At 36.1% G+C, this 21,159-nt stretch overlaps 1 protein-coding gene across 1 annotated transcript; it reads right to left on the reverse strand.

Annotated features, from left to right (window-relative positions):
* Positions 1-400: 400 nt before the first annotated feature.
* Positions 401-19,752, reverse strand: DNAJC3 (DnaJ heat shock protein family (Hsp40) member C3; the record flags this gene model as incomplete). The annotated part of the gene is made up of 9 exons (XM_081299692.1): positions 401-4,025; positions 5,565-5,713; positions 6,375-6,507; positions 10,094-10,214; positions 10,298-10,403; positions 15,712-15,831; positions 16,203-16,384; positions 18,040-18,192; positions 19,657-19,752. 9 exons carry the CDS (start codon positions 19,750-19,752, stop codon positions 3,868-3,870), a joined length of 1,218 nt encoding a protein of 405 aa, XP_081155818.1. The 3' UTR covers positions 401-3,867.
* Positions 19,753-21,159: the final 1,407 nt, after the last annotated feature.

Here is a 21,159-nt window from a genome sequence, read left to right on the forward strand (position 1 = left end):
ATGCAGAATATATAACCAAGAAGAAAAGCTACCTTTGTTGGTAGAAATTTGAGATAGGCTGAAGCATCTCTCAGTACAACACAAGTAAATGGAGTAAAAGGGAAGGTCTTAAAAGCTATTTGAGTGTTAGTTTTAATATGAAAATGGAAGAATTTTCTTTTTTCTGCTGTCTATAGGTTATCCTGTTGATGTGTACTTAGGACTTGAAAGTTATAAGATTCTAGTCATTCTTGCCTTTGTGCTCTGACCTTCCTGCTCAACTCATACAAGAGTCTATCACTGGTTCTACTTCACGTGAAGTAAGTTTGGAAATAGATTTCTAAGATGGACTTTCTTAGAACTTTTGTATTCAAAAATGACTAAACATTGAATCAAAAGAAGAATATGACCATAAATAATATGACCATAAATATTTTTATTAAATGTGAAAATACACGGGCATAAAAATAGTACCCATATTTGTAGGCATGTCTGAGATCCATTTCAAATAATTTTAGGTTCCTTTTTTATTAAAACACTAAATCAAGATGGATTAAGTTAGTCTTTTCTCTTATTCAAAACAAACAACCTTAGGGTTAGAGTAATAGCTTAACTTCTCTAACATCTCCAATTTTCACCTCCCCTGTGCTCTGCTTCCCTCTGCAGGTAAGTGTTTCATCCACAGATGAGTACAACAAAACCTGTTACTATACACAAAGCCACGCAGTGGCTAATTTTACTCTTGAATCATTCAGCAAATGAGATCATCTGTTTTAAAAAAAAAGTCATCCCACCTCTTAACATCATTTGAAATTACAGAAAAAATTCTGCCTCTAACAGAAAAGGAATGATCTGATCTAAAATAAGGATACTAGTTGTTACTGACAAATTAGCATTTGCTTTCTTCTCTTTATAAATATGGAAAAGTCAACTACATTCAACAAAGTTGCATAAATTTCTCAACAGGTTATCCTGTTGATGTGTAGTTAGTGAAAACATTTTGCAAGGACCATCACCAGTGCCCTGTGTATGTAATGCAGGTGGTTCCAACACAGACCAGAAGAATAATTTTGAACTTGCACTTTCTTCCTGGTAAGTGTGAAATACAACTTCTGGCCAATTTCATGCCTTTAAAGGTGAAATTTGTCATTATTCCCTATGAGTAAAAAATGATATCAATTTCAAATTGTGATTCTACTATTTTTCTATTTAGTTATCACCAACTTTTTTCTCTTAAAAAAAATCATGGGTAGTTTTTAGATTCCATTATCAGAGCTCCCACAACTTATTTTCATACTGATATTTAACTAGAATATACTTTTAACACTGACTAATGAGAAAGACATGTTAAAATTAATCATCACATCCGATTCATATTATTAAACTACTGGAATTGTTTTCAATTTTTCATCTATTCATGGTAAGAAAACTTTCAGAACTAAGGAATGATTTAAATGCTGTCTCCCTTTTTAGAACATTTTAAAACATAACTAGGCTGACATGTTTTAATTCCTGCTACGGAAAGTGTCTGCAGTGTAATAGTCCAGACCAGTGACGCTTCAGTAGCCCACCAAAAGGGAAGGGAGGAGTTGAGAACAGAAGACAACAATATGCCCCTCTCTGATACTGTTCTTTCCAGAACATTCACAAAGGTTACCTGCAGCATCTGCAGTCCCTAAAGAGACTGGAATGTGGAAGTCATCCCACAGAAAAAGAAAAATGTTTTTTACAGGGAAATGTTTTCACACTGCATATGAGTAGTGGAAGAACAGCTTCTTTGTACCTTTACACATCCAGGGTTTTTCTCAGCCACTGTTTGAGAACACACAGTGACTGTATTTCTATTTGAGTGGACACCAGAAGACTACTGACAACCATCCAGGCTGATACCTCAAGCCCTTTCCTCCCTCCTTCATCAGCACAAGTGATCCCAGAGAACTTGTTTCTCTATGTGGCACTGACACTTGGCACCAAAGCTCTGTTGTTCTCTTCACTGAAAACCAGCAAGTAACTACACAATTTAATTAAGTTGACTAAACTAAATCCACAGTAATTTTAGTTGTTACAAGTGGAGAAAAAAATGAAATGCAAAAGCCCTCTGGGCAGCCAGTAAAGAGGCAGCTAGGCCCAGCCCTCAACCGTCTGAGTCCCCGCTGGCAAATTTTTATGCTCCCAAATGCAAGGGTGAGTCACTTTACTATTTCCCTTGATCTGTGTGAAAATTCTTACTTTTGAAAGTAAGTAGAGGCCGTCATTATTTCAAAGAGTGATAACCACAAAAGGAACCAGTTTAAAAAAAATATATTGCTGACGTAACTAGTGAAGTAATGAGATTACTAAGATTACAGAACAAAATGAATTTACTTATTATTTTCATATTGCCTTGAATTTTTGAGACATTAAATGAAAGCTGCAAGCTGTTTACTAGTTTTCAAAATGCACTATTTAAGTTTATCAGTAAGAAACAGATTTCTAAATAGATGCACAAAGCACTTAAGTGTTATGTGATTTATGTCCTTCAGTTAAAAACATTTTTTTTTTCCATGTGACTAGAGAAAAACAACTTGTGCATGGTTGTTGCAGTCCTTTGTGGTCGGGATGGCCCTACAGGAACTAAAATGCTTGATTTCACAGAAGCCATATATTAGAACTTTTAATGCTTAAAATGTTTCAAATGCTTCAAGGCAAAACCCAAAACCTTTCTAGAATGAAGGTAATTCTTATCTAAAGTAATCTTAGATTTTAAATTCAGCATTAGCAGTTCCATAAATATTCACTGTTCTTCATTTAGAAACATTTTTTAGGGTAAAAACTATCCAGTATACAATGACTGACTAGTATAATATCTTACCTTCCCTTCCTTTTGAAGAAGGTAACTATCTCTGAAGAAGATGCTACGTTGTGAAGTGAAATGATAATGGATGCAGAGCCAGCAAAAACCAACCAATTTGCAAGCCTGTATTTTCTTTTGGGCAGAACTAAGAGGCACCCAGGCCTGGCTGGTGAGGGCAGAACTGCTGTCCAACACACCAGCAAACAACTCCCATGGGGAAGTTGCTCAGAGGGTCAGTCCAGATGTAAGAGAAACTGCCCTACGGTATTGCTTGAAAGTAGGAGTCAAATAATACCACTGCTTTATCATATAACTAAACATAAAATGTAAAACAGGTTCCAATTGTTCTGTTTAATGTTAAGCAAAAGGGCCCATAGGTTCTTAGAATTAAATTCAACTTTTTTTTCAGTATCCTGTAGGTACTAAACAAAAAAATGTTTAACATCAATCCATTCTATACCAGGATATATCAACTACCATTTGGTGGCAAATTTCCTAAAAGACTCTGCCCCTTCCTCAGTGACAGCCGTGTTGACGCTTGCACAGGAATAATCAGATATACCTTAAAGGAGGCATAGCAATTTAACATTAGCAAGTGACTGAACTGACCAAAATCTAAGCATAGTTGTTCCTAAGAACAATAAAGCTCATCTGTTCATTTTCTCTTTAAGAACTGAAACACAACCCCTTCTCATGAAGATCACATCTCTTTCACAGAGGTACTATGCAAGGCTGTGAAGAAAAGAATCTACATGCTCCAGTGCTGAAAACACAGAATACGTGAGCACTTCCACAGGTGAGCTGCTTCAGACTACTTCTTCCAGACATTCATAAAATGAATACAGACTCTTGTCAGAAATAGAACCATCCTTGCCCGCCCCCTTGCAGATCCATCAACCTTAGGTCTACAGTGGATAAGAACAGATTTTTTCCTATTAAAACAACTCTTTGGTCATGGACAAAGATTTGAAATTTTTTTTCATTAGGATCCCAGAACAAGATTTTTTTTTAATCTTTAAAAAAAAAAATTAAGGAAGAGCAGAAAAACAGTTGGTTTAATTGAAGTGGAATTTAAATCTAAATGGTCCGCCTGAGCTGAAGGGATTGAACCCTTGCCATGAGTTCCAGCTTCTGTGAAAAGGGTTTCCACCACCTCCTTGTTGGCTCTCTGCATCTAGGGGATCTTCTCCATCATCAAACTTCTTCCTCATTTCTAGAAAAGAAATCAACAACTTAAGATCTGGGCATTAACAAAGGTACACTGGCAGGGAGGTGTCAGGAAACTACTTTTTAGTAGTGCTCTTTGGAGATATCTACAGACTTCCAAAAGTTGCACTCTTCTGATAAAATAGCTATATTAGCACCTTAAGTCCCAAAATTAAGTGTGCCAGCAATAAATTCACTAACACCCTCTTCCCCAAGCACAAAATGAACTTCCTAGAACCTCACTATTCAACCTGAGCAGCACTGTGGTTCCTCAGGTACGGGGTGGGGGGGGGGGAGGCAAGGCCCCCTTAATGCACCCTCCAGCAGGCTCATTTTCCCTTCTGTAACTGGTGCCCCACTACTGTGCCTCTGAGCCCTGAGCAGAGACACCGTGCAGATACAGGAATTATATAGAGATGGGAAGAAGCTGTTCATCTCGAGAATAAGAACAGGAACTAGGGAAAACACCCTGCAGTGTTTTTCTCTGTGCAGAGCTCCATGATGATAGGCTCCACTCCAGAGTACCCTCCCTCAAAAAAAAAAAAAAAAAAAAAAAAAAAAAAAAAAACTCCTTATTCCTGGTTAGATGGAGCTGCCCCACACTGCATGGGCCTAACCATTTGAAGGATATTGTAGGCACCTGATAGTTGCCAAATAACAGGACAGTATGTGTTCCTACTAAGTCAAGTGCAGTTCTTTCTCCCTTACTAGGTTATACATTACTTAAAAACAAAGGATCATTTAACTTCCATTCCATGGCATAAACAGGTGTTCAAAAAAGATTTGCCAGAGTGGTAAAATTTGAATGTCTATTTTTTTAAGTTGTAGGTGGACACAATATATTCATATATTTATTTATTTGTATGTAGTGCTGAGGATCAAACCCAGTGCCTCACGTGTGCGAGGCAAGCACTGTACCACTGAGCTATAATCCCAGCCCCCTTGAACGTATTTAGCTCACATCAAGGCTTCTAATTCCACTGACAAGGAAGGCCACAAAAAATGGTAGCTTAACATCAAACTTCTGAAATGAAAAAGCATTATTCATTATTATCTCAGTTCTCAGCCTGTCTCCAGGCAATGTTAATATATGATAAAAGAACTGACCAGCCAGTTTAGGATAAGATTGCTGGTGATCACACCCAGAGATGCAAAGGATGACCTGACCAATTGTTTCCTCACTGTGTTCTGGGGAGTTTAGAATTCATTACTGACCTGTGAAGATGGAAGGAACCTAGAAGGTAATGTGATTATGCTCAATTTTATCAGATTTGGAAAGAGGAAAAAAATAACCCATAAGGCCTAAAAGTTGTAGAAAAGATTCAAGCTCAAGCTTCTGAATCCACATTTGATCTGAGGGACCCAGATCAGATGAGGCAGATATAAAACAATTTCTAAAACTGCAGGACCAGTCACAGACCTACAAAGACAACTTACCATGCTTTCCACCCTCCACTTCTGATACTGCTTTCTGAGATGAGGCAAAGGAATAAGCGCTAATAATCTACTTTCAACAGACTGGGATGATGCTGAGGGCAAATAATACCTGGATCAGAGAGAACTTCTTTAGCAGCTGCTATGTCAATGAACTTTTTCTCAGCCTTTTTCTTTTCTTCTTCATTTTGGAAGTTATCTGGGTGCCACTGCAGTGCTAATTTTCTATATGCCTTAATGATTTCTTGCTTTTTGGCATTTCTGAGGGGTGGTAAAACAAACAATCATTAGTTAAGTAGCCAACCTTCTTCCATAAAAAATGAGATTAACTGCCAATGGGATTTTATAGTTCCCAGCTCTGTGTGACCATTAAAATCAGCCAGGCTGCCTCAGATACCTGTTCACTAAGAATTTCTCTGAGAATAAAGTACTGATTTTATAATTTAAGATACCTTGATTTGATTCCTGTTTGGCATTAAAAAGGCTTTGAACCATTTGCCTCGGAATTAGTTTACTTATTAAGAACAAAGTTTCAGGCTTTGGTTTGAAGATTGACAGTTTACTGGGTCACAGAAGATGGTCTTATGATAAAAGTACAACTTTATTTTTAGGCCTAAGATATTTTTCTTTTCCTCATTCCTTCTCTCCTCACCAAAAGAAAGTTCACTTCTACTGCTTTAACCTTTCCTAATAATAATCTATGTCTAGGACCTGGTGTGTACAGCCTTTGTCACCAACTTTTAATTCTCTATTATTGGTCTCTATCAAACTTGCCTGTAGCATATTCAAAATAGCTTTATGTTATTAAGGATTGTTAGAATAATAGTTGACCAAAATTACATAAGTAAATGAATCAGGGAGAGAGAAAGAGATGATATGATTAGCTTTAAGACAGTAGCAATGTAAATTTTAATAATTTCACCTTTTTACTCCCAAGATTTTATAATAATCTCGTTTCTGTGACTGTTTCAATAGTCTCTGTGCTTTTTCTAGACCTTCCCGAATCTGCTGATCATTTTCATTATGTTCCTGAGCAGCTTCATAATCTTGAATAGCTGTAAAAATATGTTTAAGATAATGCTGTTAGGGGGGATTACAATTTATTGCCTCTACACATCCTGCAGAATTGATACTAAAGTCATGCCCCTTCATCATTATTGCTAAAAGCTTAAGTAATAACTTTGTTCACAAACTTACAAAAGACAATTAAGGCTGAAGTCAGGTAGCCTGTTAAAAAATGCACTGCTCTTGGTTTACTTGCCCACCCTCCCACATCATCTCCTTGTGCCTCCTTCAATGTACTTTAATATCAGTACTCCACATTACACACAGTAATCTTCACTGAAACTTAAGTGAATGTTCATAGGAAAGTAAGGCATTGGCAAAGAAAATCTGAGTGGACAGTTTAATAGAGATGCTAGAAAGGTATCAGGAAGAACATCAGCAGTCAGGGTGACCACGTCAACTATAGGTTTCAACACACACAGTAGCAACAGTGATTTTTGGCCAAGGATTTTCAGTTTAACAAGCAAGAAAAATTTAAAGGCAACCATCAGGATAGTCTAAGATGAAAACAAGCCTGCACAAGCTCTTGACCTGGCATGTGGAGCAGCTGCCTGCAGCACTATCCCCCCTGGGGCTCCCAAATCTGCCTCTAAGCAGAGTGAAACATGTGCAATGTGGAGGAACCCCCGACATGGCAGCTTGGCAGGTACCATAGAGGGGGCATGTTTATGTGAACAGTTGCCACCCACTTAAAGCCTACCTGAGCTCCCCAATACAGAGAAGAATTTCAAGAAGCTGCAAGTGATTTTCTCCATTATTAAGTCCCAAATTAGTTTTTATTCAAACTAGAGCTAAACCACTTCTCACCTTTCCCAGCTACCACTGGGAAGCCTTCGCTTTTAGTGCAAAAAGAGATGTGCCTGTTTCTGAATATGAAGTTTTACTGGAATACAGCCATGCCTATTCATCTGCCTATTGCTTTTGCATAGCAACAGCAGAATTGATAGTTGCAACAGAAACCATATGGCATGCAGAGCCTGCAATATTTACTTTCTAGCCCTTTATACAAAACATTTGCCAACTTCTGCTCTTAAGCAATAAAAAGAACTACCAAAGCATGTAACATAAATCTCAAAAACATGCTGAATGAAAAACTTTATATATATAATCTGTGGAGAAAATCTGAACAACAGTTGCCTATGGGATGGGGACTGACTGGTAGAGGACCAGAGGTAATGCTGCATATTGACAGAGACTCTCCTTTGACCAAAACTTTACACAGACTCTTCTAACTAGATCCCAACCTTGGGATTCTCCATCCTGGTAGAATCTATTTTGAGCTAGAGTCTTGCTAAGCCTGTTTAGAAAAAAAAAAAATCCCCAACCTTGGTATCTGACCACAATTTTATCATATTCCTTGTCCCTAGGTTCTATATCTTATCACTCCGGCTTGCTTTCAGCTGGAAGTTTCAAAAACATGTGCTTTATATATTCATATAAATGGATCCACAGTTGCTCTACTCAGTGTGTGAAAATATATAAGCAGCTTTTAACTTAGCAAGCCAAATTTCTATGATCCTAATATGACCAATCTCTTCCTCATATATAGGAGCTAGGGACCTAAGTCAACAACCTGGAAAGAAGAATCAGCCATGAGAACTCTGAAATGCTCCCTAGATAAAGTATAGCAGGATGCATCAGGTGCTCTTCCCCTCAGGTTCTAGCAAATATAACTGCTTAACATTTTGGTGTCGGTTTAGTGTCACTTTGTTCCTGTCAAAAGCAGCCCCAATGAGATCTAAAAAGAGTTCCCCTTCATTTTTCCTGACATCGAAGGCATCCTTGAACAAGAATGTTTGTGTTTTGTTTTATTTTGGTACTGGAGATTGAAGCCAGGGGTGCTTAACCACTAAGCTACATCCCAGCCCTTTTTATTTTTTGAGTTGGGGTCTTGCTATACTGCTGAGACTGGCTGCAAACTTGAAATCCTTCTGCCTCAGCTGCCAGGTTGCTGGGATTATAGGCATGCACCACCTCGCTGGGCTCAAACAATAGTCTTTACTTACTTTCTATGGATGGATCCCCAAATTAATAAAGCCCCATATTCCATTATTCACAAAACTATACCTATCAATGCTTAAATATTTTTAAATTGATTTTTAAAATGGTAAAGCCAGTAAATAGAAGAATATGGAAAGCCTTCATTTTAACTCAAGATTTCAACTGAAGTATTATCTAGCCTTCTTATCATGATTGCTCCTTTACATCATTTACTTTCTCTTCACTCCCTTTGTCCCCATCTTAGATTTAATTTTTATACTTGTAATAAGACAAAGAATAAACTCATGTTTAAATTAGTATTAAGCCATTAGATTTCCCTAAAAAGCAAAACCTGCTTTTTTCATTACAAAAGCACCTTTTGAATTATATTTAACAGCTGAAGAACTCTGACCTAACAGCTAAGCTTTTTCTACTGCGTTTTCCCTAATTTTACCATTAGAGCTAAGGACTTACGTAGAGATGACAAGATGTTCCTTTGATCAAAACTAACTGGAATGCAAAATCCTAGAATAAAGGCATCTCTTAATGGGGACAACATAGCTCAAAAAGGAAAGGAGCAAACTCAAAGGATCTTCCATGTGGACTCCATTCTAACTTAATTGTTCTGATTGCATACATTTTTAAACCTCACTGAAGCTTCAAGGTCTGAATGCCCCACAAATGGTCACCAGAGTTGTCATCACCACTAAAAACTGTAAGATTCTTTGCAAATCGGGGAAAGCAGAAAAAAAATGACCAGTTTATTTTTTTTAAAAGTGAACCACAAACCAAATTTCACTGTAACAGAAAACTTAATTTAAAATGTTCTACCTGATCTGAAACAACAAAAAAAAATTTTGCAATAAGCATCTATAAGGCTCATTTCTTTAATTAAATAAATGTTCATGACATACTGTCACACAAAGCTACAAAACAATACATAGAATTGTTTTTTAAAAAAAATGTATATTGCTGTATGTGCCTTACTTTCAGAAAATAGGACACTGCCTGTATTCAGCATCCTCATAACATCTAGCAGGAATCTCTCTTCATTTCTTCAAGTAGGGAAAAAGCAGCTATCCTAATGTTAGTACACAATATGAAGGTCACAGAGGATCATTTTTTATTAGACATATGAATTTTATATATGCTTTATGTTTATATTATACAAGCTGGGCATACGCACAGGGTATGTGGGTATATATGTATATACATAAAATATAGACTAATGTGCTTAGACAAAAGTCTGGAAAGATATAAATCCAAAATGAATAGTGTTTATCTCTGACGATGAGATCTATAAATTATTTGTTTTGTTTTTTTCTCTAAGTTGACTACTTGCCTGTACCAACCTACAGCAAAGAGAGCTAAAATTTTTATATTATACTCAATTAGTTTTCAGTAGAACTCTTTCCATAATGTACCTTTTAAATTCCACTAAGAAAGAATAATTTCACACTTACTACCACTTTTCCAAAATTGTCAACATTCCCAGATATGCTGGTAAATATGTTCTAAATAAAAGGCAACTGAACATGTGCAAATTTGACATAATGAATCTTTAGATACTGCAAATCAAATTCCTTAAAGATTTACCTTCATCATACATTTCTTCTATTAAATAGGCCTCTGCTCGATCTTTTAGTGCATTCACATTGTCAGGTTCTATCTGTAAAACTTCAGAACATACTCTAATGGCTTCAACAGGCTTCTCATCCTAAAAGCAAGTATGAGAAAAGAATTTACGGTTGTTATTCATCATGTTAAATATTTACATTTCAGGGAAAAGTCAACTGTTACCTTAGAAAAGCAGTGACAGATCCTTTCTTTTGAACGAACTGTGTATTCAGCAATGCTGGGCTCTGTTTTCATGACAGATTCATATTTGCTGGTTGCATCTGTGTATCTATTAAATGAGCAAAATGTGATGAGTAACCAATAAAATTCTATTTCCAGAGCTGTGCAAAGGACCCTCTCTCTTCACTGTGGGTTGCTTTATCAATTCAAGTAAATGAGCACCTGCCTTTAAACACTGTTCAGACCTTGTTAACCCAGAGTTGCATGGAAGGTACAGTCCAGAGATAAACACCTGGCCACAGGAGGTATACCCAGACACATCAAGGCATGCCTATGAACACCAAACCCAGTGACGAAGTCCTTTACAGACCAAACCTCAGATTTTGAAACTCAAAACACCTGAAGTTTGACTTAAATTGAGAATTTCAAAACAGAATTCCAGTTTTATTTTTTGGCTACTACACATTTTTATGAAAAAATGGCACATAATGGGCTGTTATTATCAGTAAATGCCAATATTCACAAATAAGTACAATGCAGTTCCTTATAGAAGGAACCTGCTTAAATTCCCAACTTTCCAAGCTTTCTAAGAGCAATACATTTAAAAGAAAAGCTAGTTTTTAGGAGAGTTGATAGATGTACTTAACTGGAGAAACTGAGAAAAGTACAACTAAAAACCCTAGATATTAAAAGTCAAAAGAGGGGATAAAAGACAAACTATCTAGTAGCCTTAGGAGCTGAAGAAAAACATGATGGTAAATTCCCTGGCTTTATTTTTGGCTTCCTATATCCCAGACTTGGAGCTGAAGATGCCAGCAACCCAAAAATGTAAAAGCAAAAATAAAAACCCAAAGTCTCCCTGACCAGAGAACCTGAAAAGGGCAGCCCAGCAAAGCAGTAACCACCTTAGTCCAGCCAAATACCTCAGAGAACACACCTGAGACCAGCAAAAGCCAGTGGAGAATCTAGACATCTCCTTGCTGAGGCTGAATGGGGTTCCCCTCCATCTCTACTAAGGCAATAACAGAAAAGGCCAAAAGGGAGCCAGGACTTTCCTCCACCCTACTCCTCCAATGGTGGTGTCAATGGAGAAGACCATGTGAGGAGCCAGAACTCTTGCCTGTACCAATCTATTTTCTAGCAAGAAGCCCTCCCCACTCTCAGGTATCAACAAAAGCCAAGGAGGAAACTTCTGTTTCCATCCAGCAGTAATAAGGTGGTGCCACCCTCCACTTTGCTGGAATTATGTTAGAAAAACCCAGCCAAATGCAAGGTTTAAATTAAAACCAGAGCCTTATAACAAAATGAGAATTCTTTGTTTCAATTAAAAACCATTCATATCAAAAAATGGAAAAATCTCAAACCAAATGAGAAAAATACTAAATCCCAATGAAACAGAGGTATTAGATAAAGATTTTAAAGCAGCCATGAAGAAAAAGCAATTACAAATAAAGTTTAACTCAAGTGAAAAGCACAGGATGGCTGAGCAAAGAAAGACCAAATGGAGTTTTTAGAACTAAAAAAATATTAAAACCCTCATTGAATGTACTCAATAGCAAACAAAGAGAACAGAGAAAAGTATTCCGTTAACTGGAACAGAAATTGTCAAATCTGAACAACAAAGAGAATACAGTCTTAAGTGAATACTCCCAAGGACCTGTGAGATTCTAACAAAAGATCTAACATTTATGTCATTGTAGTCTAAGATGGAGAGGACAAAGATCTAAAGAAGTATTTAAATAATGGCTAAACCTACACATTGCTTAACAATGGAGCTGCATTCTGAAAATGTGTACTTGGGTGGTTTCAGCATCGTAGAAGTGTCAAGTATACAAAACCAGATGATACAGACCTGGCCTCTAACACAATGTTTTAGGCTACTGCTGACATAACACAGCATGCTGTTTTATAGTCAACTTTAAAAAAAAAACTAAAAGGAATATACTCTGTATATAAAAACCAGTAGTATAGTTATCCACTATCATTACCAACTATTATGCATTATATATAGTTGTATGTGCTACACTTGGATACAGCTATCAAGTCTGTTGTGGTCAGCATCACCAGCAACATCTTACCTGACTAATGTGTTACAATGGTTATATCATTAGGCCATCTTGAGTGAATATTGTGATATGGCACATAATATATTTGAGAAACTAAGTTTAGACTTATGAGTAGAGTAACAAGAAATCCAGGCCAAGACACATCACAATTAAACTTATTAAAGAGGAAAATCTTGAAAACAGAAACCTGAGACTCTAGAGGGGAGAACTATAAGAATGACAGAATCTTATCAAGAGCTATGGAGGCCAGAAGATAGTAGCACAAAATTTTCCAGGTGCTGTATTAACTCAGAATCCTATACCCAGAGAAGATCTCCTCTGGGAATTAAAGGGAAACCAAGATATTCTCAGATACAAGAAAACTAGAAAATTTTATCACCAATAGACCAACCCTAAAGGAAGTCCTCTAAATGAAAGGAAAAGACACAAGGGTTGGGGGTATAGTTCAGTGGTAGAACACATGCTCAGGCTCTGGGTTCAATACCCAAAACTTAAGGAAAGAATAAGAGGTGGAATCTTAGAACATTAACAAGGAAAAGAACACAGCAAGCAAAATATGAGTGTATACTTGCCATGATCTGTCCCCCAAAAGTTCATGTGCTCAAAGTTTAGTCTCTAGTGTGACAGTGCCTTTAAGAGATAGAACCTAGTGAAAGGTAATTATTAAGTCCTGAGGGCATCACCTCTAAAAGATATTAATGAAGTTATCCCACAACCAAGTTAATTCTCTAGAAAGCAAGTTATCATAAGGCATCCCACATGCTTCTCTGCCACACTGACATAGTCAGGGAGCCCTCATAGGATGTTGGCCCCATGCTGTTTGGACTTTACCAGCCACTAAAATAATGAATTACACTATAAAGTGCCAGCTTCAGGTATTTTATTGTAGCAGCACAAAACAGACTAAAACAATATTCTAGACTTTCTTTCTTCCTTTAGGTTTCTAAACTGTGTTTGATGTTGAAGCAAAATTTACAACATTGTATTGTGGTATGGAAACACAGGACAATTATAAACAGTACAGGGTAAAGGCTATTAAAGGAAAATAAGGTTCTTTTACACATAAATTACTAAAATGATGCTATAGACTCTAACAAGTTTTGTCAAACCCATAGCAAACACTAAAAAAGCGGGGCAAAGAGATACATGCCAAGATTCCATAAGTGAATAAAAACGGAATTCTAAAAGTGTTCAAATAGCCAAAAGGAAAAATAACAAACAGAAAACAAAGAAGAAAACAGCTATTAAGCCCCTAACCTATTACAATTACTTAAATGTAAAGGTAAATGGTCTAAATAAAGTGATTAGAAAAGATTAGCAGGGTACATTTAAAATCATGACCCAACTGAAAGCTGTCCTCAAGAAACTCCCTTCAAAAGCAAGCTGAGGGGCTGGGGATGTGGCTCAAGTGGTAGCGCGCTCGCCTGGCATGCGTGCGGCCCGGGTTCGATCCTCAGCACCACATACCAACAAAGATGTTGTGTCCGCCGAGAACTAAAAAAATAAATATTAAAAATTCTCTCTCTCTCTCTCTCTCTCTCTCTCTCTCTCTCTCTCCTCTCTCACTCTCTCTTTAAAAAAAAAAAAAAAAAGCAAGCTGAAAGTAAAAGGATAGAAAAGACCATACCTTGTAAATAGTAATCAGAGGAAAGCAAGAGAGACTATACTGTCATATAAAGTAACAGAAAATTATCAGAAATAAGCAATACAGAATGATAAAAGGGTCAATTCACCACACAGCAATCCTAAACGTGTATACACCAAACAAAAAACAATTAAGATGAAAAGATAAAGAGTGAAAGAAAAGCTTGGCATGATGATGCACATGTGAAATCCCAGCTACTGGGGAGGCCAAGACAGGAGCATAACTTCAAGAACAACGTGGGCAACTTATAAACTCTCTCAAAAGTAAAAGAGGGGGCCGGGGTTGTGGCTCAGTGGAAGAGTGCTTGCCTAACACGCGTGAGGCACTGGGTTCGTTCCCCGGCACCGCATAAAAATAAACAAAATAAAAGTATTGTGTTCATCTACAACTAAAAAAATATTTAAAAAAAAGTAAAAGGGGTTGGGGATATAACTAAGTGGTAGAGCACCCCTGAGTTCAATCCCCAATGCGGGGGATAGGGGTGGAATAAAATGCTATTATGACTTTCAATGGGTGAATGGCTGAAGTGTAATCCACGTACACCATGGAAATTCCAGCAAAAAATAGGAAATACTTATGCACATAATAATCTAATAAATCTTCAGAGATTTATGCTGAGGTGGAAAAAAGCCAATTCCAAAAGTGTACATATGATTCCATTTCTATAACACTCTTGAAGTGACAAAATTATAGAAATGAAAAATAAATTCATGGTAACTCGGTATTCAGGAAGTGGTAAGGACAGGAGAGAAATAGTTATGGCTATAAAAGGGCAACATGAGACATTCTTATGGTAATGGAATTAATCAATATCCTGATTATGATACTGTATTATAGTTTGCCAGAAGTTGGAGGAAATTGGGTAAAGCATTCTCATGTGACAGTTTCCAAAAGTATTAGGAATAGGGAATTCAGAGCCTACCTTCTACTAAGCACTGTTGTGTAGAACGTTCTCCATTTTCTTCAACTCCCCTGCCCCAACCTACAAACCACCTATAAACAATACTTATACAGACACAACCTATATTCTGGCAACTTCTATGTATTTTTTAGACTTAGGATTTAAATACCTATCACCTTCTCCAGCAAGCTTCTCTTTTTAACTTCTGGCCTTAATACCTTGGACTGCATTAAAAAGCCCCTCTTTGGTATTCCCATCATACTCTAAACATTCTAGCAGTTTGGTATCATATTATCCGTTAATCAGCAAATTATATGTCCGTCTTCCACACAAAGCAATAAACTTAAGACCAAAAACTTATAGTCAAATTCATTTCTGTACCCTTAGTACATAGCTCAATGCCTGATATAAGAGACACTCAATAAAATATGGCCTAACAGGACTGGGGCTGTAGCTCAGTGGCAGACCACTTGCCTAGCATGTGTGAGGCACTGGATTCGATCCTCAGCACCACATAAAAAAGCAAATAAATAAAATAAAGGCATGCTGTCCATCTATAACCATAAAAAAAAAAAATCTGGCCTAACATAAATCTGCTGATAAGGATACTATACAATTAATATTTATATTCTACCTTATTCTAAAAATGTATAATTCTGGTGGTTTTGCTAAAGCCCAGTGCCATCTAGAATACTTCACCCTCAGTGACAGAGAATAAATGAGCTTGGTAGAGTTCAGTAGTTCATTTGTGCCCACAACCCGATGTAAGAAGGAAAGGCTGGGTGGTTGGGATAAACATTCTTACCTGCCATCTCTGATGAGCTCTTCAGCTGATTCAATCAGCTTATTAAGTTTTTTTACTTGTTTATAGTGTGCAAAACACCTTTTATGATCTTGATCAAGTTTTAGACATTCACGAACTTCACTGCTCATGGAATTGAAAAAAGGAAAATGCTCCAAGTCAAAATATTCAGTTTTCCATATTAAATACAAAAATCACAAAATAGTATTTTGATTTGTAACAAAACATACTTAATAATTTACTATGTACTTGTATATGACACTGTACCAACCATGAACACATTTTCTAATTCAAAGTAAAATGACTTATATAGAATTATACGTTAAACAGTATTTTGTTTATAGAAAACAAATTACTTCTTGTTTACTTACTTTCATGAAATAAACACTTTTCACGAAAATAAACTATGAAACTAGAGTAATGTAAGGAATGATATATAAACAGTATAAAATGTCAACCACATATTAATTTAATATTAAAATCTTAAAACTGACCTGAGGGATAATTCATGGTCTCCAAGTTGGTAGTACAGTGTGCTGATTTTATAAAATGCTTCAGTATTATCATTCTTCAGTTTTGATGTGGCTTTTAAGTCACTTATAGCTTTCCTAGGTTCTCCTTCTTTTATAAAACATTCAGCTCGAAGTTCCCGTAGTTCTGCATCCCAAACACAAACCTTGAGAAACAAAAGAACTAGACTTTAAGAAACAATAAATTATGAACACTCATTACTGTATCCCACATATTTTTATCTGTATATTTATAAACATCCTCAATGTGATGACTTCCATATTGTAAAGAGTGTTTAAAAGTCCTTTACAATTTAAATATGATTAAAAAAAAGATGGCACCCACCTGTAATCCCAGCTATTTAGGAGAATGAGATAAGAGGATTGCAAATTATAAGACAACCTCAGCAACATAGCAAGACCCTGTCTCGAAATAAAATGAAAGGAAACAAAAAGGCTGGGAATATGGCTCAGAGATAGAATGTTTCTGAATCCAATCCCAAATACTGGGGGGAAAAAATTGTGGCAATTGCTCCAAAAATATCTTAAAATTCTAATCTGGCCCTTTTCTTTCCTCCTTCAATTATAATTCTAAAACTGAATAATAATAATTTTTAAAAAGGCAACATAGCATTTACTATCCATGGTTGTTCCCAGTGAAGCATATTTGGAGAGAATTTCCAATAGTCAGTTCTTTTTACTTAACAATTCTAATGTCTAGTCCAGAAAATAAATTGAGTAAAATATGCTGGGAAATATGTGTATTCTACTGATAACTAAATTCTCTCTTTTATAAAGTGTCATTTCCTTGAAATTAAATCCTCTTATCAAAAAATAAAGGAAAAACAATGTGAGAAGGCTGGAGGCTTCACCACTTGTTTTATCAAAAGTCCATAATGTTTAGAAAATATACTGGCATTCTTTAAAACATAAACCCAAAAGCTCAGCAATGTGACATATGGGAGTATCTTTACATAATTTATTTGAACTGCTCTAAATCATGCCCAATTTTCACATTAATGAAGATCAAAATCAACATCATATAAATTAAAGAATCATGGACAGTGAGGAAGGTCAAAATGGACAATCTAACTAGTGTTAGAAAGTAAAGGTCATAACTTTACATTTCCTAATATTGTAAAATATAGTTTAGTAAAACATAAATTCCACCAGCTCATATCACAAGATTTCCCCTATAATTATGAAAGAAATGCCCATTCTACACACGTTTACTACCAAGATTTAATGAAACTGTACATCAAAATACTGTGAAAATGGTAATTAAGTATGAATTATGACTACTTCCACTTCATTACTTTAGACTTTCTTCTAAAATTATGTGTCATTAAATCTTTCTGAGGCAGGGAAACCCTAGATTTAAGTTTCCTATCTAGAACCCTTTGGGTCCTGTCAACTCTGTCTGCCTTCTTTCCTACAACACTCCTTTTTTTCCCAAATATAATTTTTCCTTTCCTTTTTCTTCAACCAACTGTCATCTCTTAACACCATTATGTAATCTCCAGTTCTTTTCCCTCAAAAATTGAAAAACCAAACCAAAATAGCAAAGCAAGTAATGTATGAAAATATGTAACTCTCGCTCCACAGCACATTCAAAACATTCTGAAAACCTTAGTTTTCAGCACATTCTGAAAATTCAGTTGCAAATTATGTTCCATACAAACACAATCTTTCACTTAACAGCTGAAAGTTCATTTTATTCTGTCTAAGTGTTTTGTGGTATATTGTATGTTTAAGTGATAAACATGTCTTACAGTAAAAAGCAGTAAGTGCCGCTTGTCAGCATGGTATCTAAGAAACTTACCTCTAAAATCTTATCAAGGAAGGTTATAGCAGCAGTATAATCTGCACTTTCAAAAGCCTCGAGTGCTTGTGAACGCAAACGTTGCATTTCATCAGACTTGAGAAGTTGTGACTGGGCTTCCTTTTCTTCATTTTCACTTGGATTAGATTTGAGCTACAAGAACAACAAATAAAACCTTAAATCCAGTACTCATAAACAAAGTCTGACCATTCCAAGTAAGTTTGAGCAGACCCTGAGGCAGAGGACCCCAGTTAATTCCCATATTCCTAACCCCATAACTTTTAAGGTAATATAAATATGTATTTTAAGCTGTTAACTTTGGATAATTTGTTATACAGCCACAGGAAACCAATACAGCAGTAACACAGGGTAAAAGTTTTACCATTTCTCTGTGGCCAAGTTATGAATATTTTGAAAAAGATTTTGTACCATTTATGTTTCTAGTCTAAATAATTAATAAACCCAAATCTGGGGCTGGGATTGTGACTCAGTGGTAGAGTGCTTGTAGCATGGGTGAGGCACTGGGTTCGATCCTCAGCACCACATAAAAATAAAAGGTATTCTGTCATCTACAACTAAAATATAAATATACACACACACACACACACACACACACACACACACATTTTAAAATAAAACCCAAATCCTGAATTAATCATGTATCTCCATGTTATCTGGACTTTGACAATAAGATGGAGATAACAGTACTTACACCCTATGGAGTAGTTGTTGAGAGATTAAAAAGGTACTCTACACATAACACACATAAAGTATTCCAAAAACACTAGTGAAATTATAGATTCTTTTCGCAATCTTTTTTCTTTTTTTCTTTCTTTTTTTTTTTTTTTTTGTTGTTGTTGTTGTGTGTATGTGTGTGTGGTGGGGGTATGGAATTGAAACCAGGGCCTTGAGCATGCTAAGCATATGTCCTACCACTGAACTACACCTCCAGCCCCTTTTGTGATCTTTCTATAATAAGGATAGATTGCAAAAGATACATACTTTAAAAGGATGCTCAATTTGTTTACCATTATATACATCAGCCAACATAAACTGGATACTATTATAGTAATTAAAGTCCTAGGTTAATAGAACATAAATTTGACTCCTTTGAGGACAAAATAAAATTAGACTATGATGTCTATAGTCCCACTTATTTTTGTACTTTTATAACCTGAGATTTTAGGAAACAATCAAAAAATGAAAAGACAATCTACAGATAAAATTTTAAAAACTATAAACCAGAAAAGTGATTACTATCCAAGATTTATCAATAATTCATACAACTCAACAGCAGGAAAATATATAACCAGATGAAAAATGGGCAAAGGACTTGAAAAGACATTTCTTCTAGAATGTGCCCCAAGGGTCCATGTTTTAAAGGCTTTATTCTGAGGATGAGGTCTAGAGGAATTTAGGTCATTGGGATCATGATGTCAAAGGAGACCGTGAGACTCCAGTCTCTTTCTCTTCCATCCTGCAACCATCCTGCCATGATATATGGCCTTGGCTTGTGCCCAAAAACAAGCCAACTGATGGATAGATACCTCTAAAACTAAGCCAAAATAAGTTGATTATCTCAAGTATCTTATTATTGCTAACAGGAAGCTAACTCACACATCCATTACCAAAAAAGAGATAAGAAGTTTTGGCAAGGGTGTGGAGAAAAGGGAATCCTTCTATATTGGTGAGACTGTAAACTGTTATAGCCATTATGGAAAAAAGTATGGAGAGGTATGGAGAGGTTCCCCAAAAAATTAAAATAAAACTACCATATGACCTAGTAACTTCTCTCCTTGGTATATACTCAAAGGAAATGAAATCACCACTTTGTAAATATATCTATAATTTTATGTTCATTGCAGCACTGTTTACAAAGGCCAAGATATGGAAACAACTCAGATTTCTGCCATATATTGGATCTTGAATGTCCCCCACCCCCAAAGGTCCATGTGGTAAAGGTTTGATCTCCAGCATGATGCTATTGGGGGAAGTGGAAACTCTAAAGAAGTGGGGTGTAACAGAAGGTCTTTAGGTCATTGGGAGCATGCCCTTAAAGGGAATAATGGGATCCCAGCTCTAGTTATGTGTTATCCTGACACAGGCACAAAGCAACAGATTCTGGACTAAAACTTCTAACCTGTGAATGAAAATAAACCTTTTCTAAGTTGATTTTTCTCAGGTATTTTTTAAGTAACAGCAATCAAACAGTGTCCATCAATGGACAAATGGACAAAGAAACTGTCACACACACACACACACACACACACAATTATTCAGCCATAAAAAGGCAGATATCCTGCCATTTGCTACAACATGGATGGACTCAGAGAACATTATGCCAGATATAACATTATGCCAAATATATGAAATAACCAGATACAGAAAGCAAAATATTGTATGACTTCACTTATATGTGGAATCTTTGAAAACAAATTTTCAGTCTACATAGAGAATAAAACAGTGGTTGTAACACCAGGGTCTCTTTGAGAAATAAGAAATGGAGAGTTGTGGGTCAAAGGATACAATATAGCAGATATGTAGGATTGAAAAATCTAATGATTAATGTACAATATTAGGAATATAGTTAATAATAATATGTGTCTAATTGCTCTGGCCAGTGTTTCGAGAACTATATTGAATAGAAGTGGTGAGAGAGGGCATCCCTGTCTTGTTCCAGATTTTAGAGGGAATGCCTTTAACTTTTGTCCATTCAGAATGATGCTAGCCTGAGGCTTAGCATAGATAGCTTTTACAATGTCAAGGTAAGTTCCTGTTATCCCTAGTTTTTCTAATGTTTTGAACATAAAGGGATGCTGTACTTTGTCGAATGCTTTCTCTGCGTCTATCGAGATGATCATATGGTTCTTATTTTTAAGTCTATTGATGTGGTGAATAACATTTATTGATTTCCGTATATTGAACCATCCTTGCATCCCAGGGATGAATCCTACTTGATCATGGTGCACAATTTTTTTGAAGTGTTTTTGTATTCGATTCGCCAGAATTTTATTGAGGATTTTTGCATCTAGGTTCATTAGAGATATTGGTCTGTAGTTTTCTTTCTTTGAGGTGTCTTTGTCTGGTTTCGGAATCAGGGTGATGTTGGCCTCATAGAAT

This window comes from Spermophilus citellus (assembly GCF_964194105.1).
Source record: "Spermophilus citellus genome assembly, chromosome: 1".
NCBI classification, from domain to species: Eukaryota; Metazoa; Chordata; class Mammalia; order Rodentia; family Sciuridae; genus Spermophilus; species Spermophilus citellus.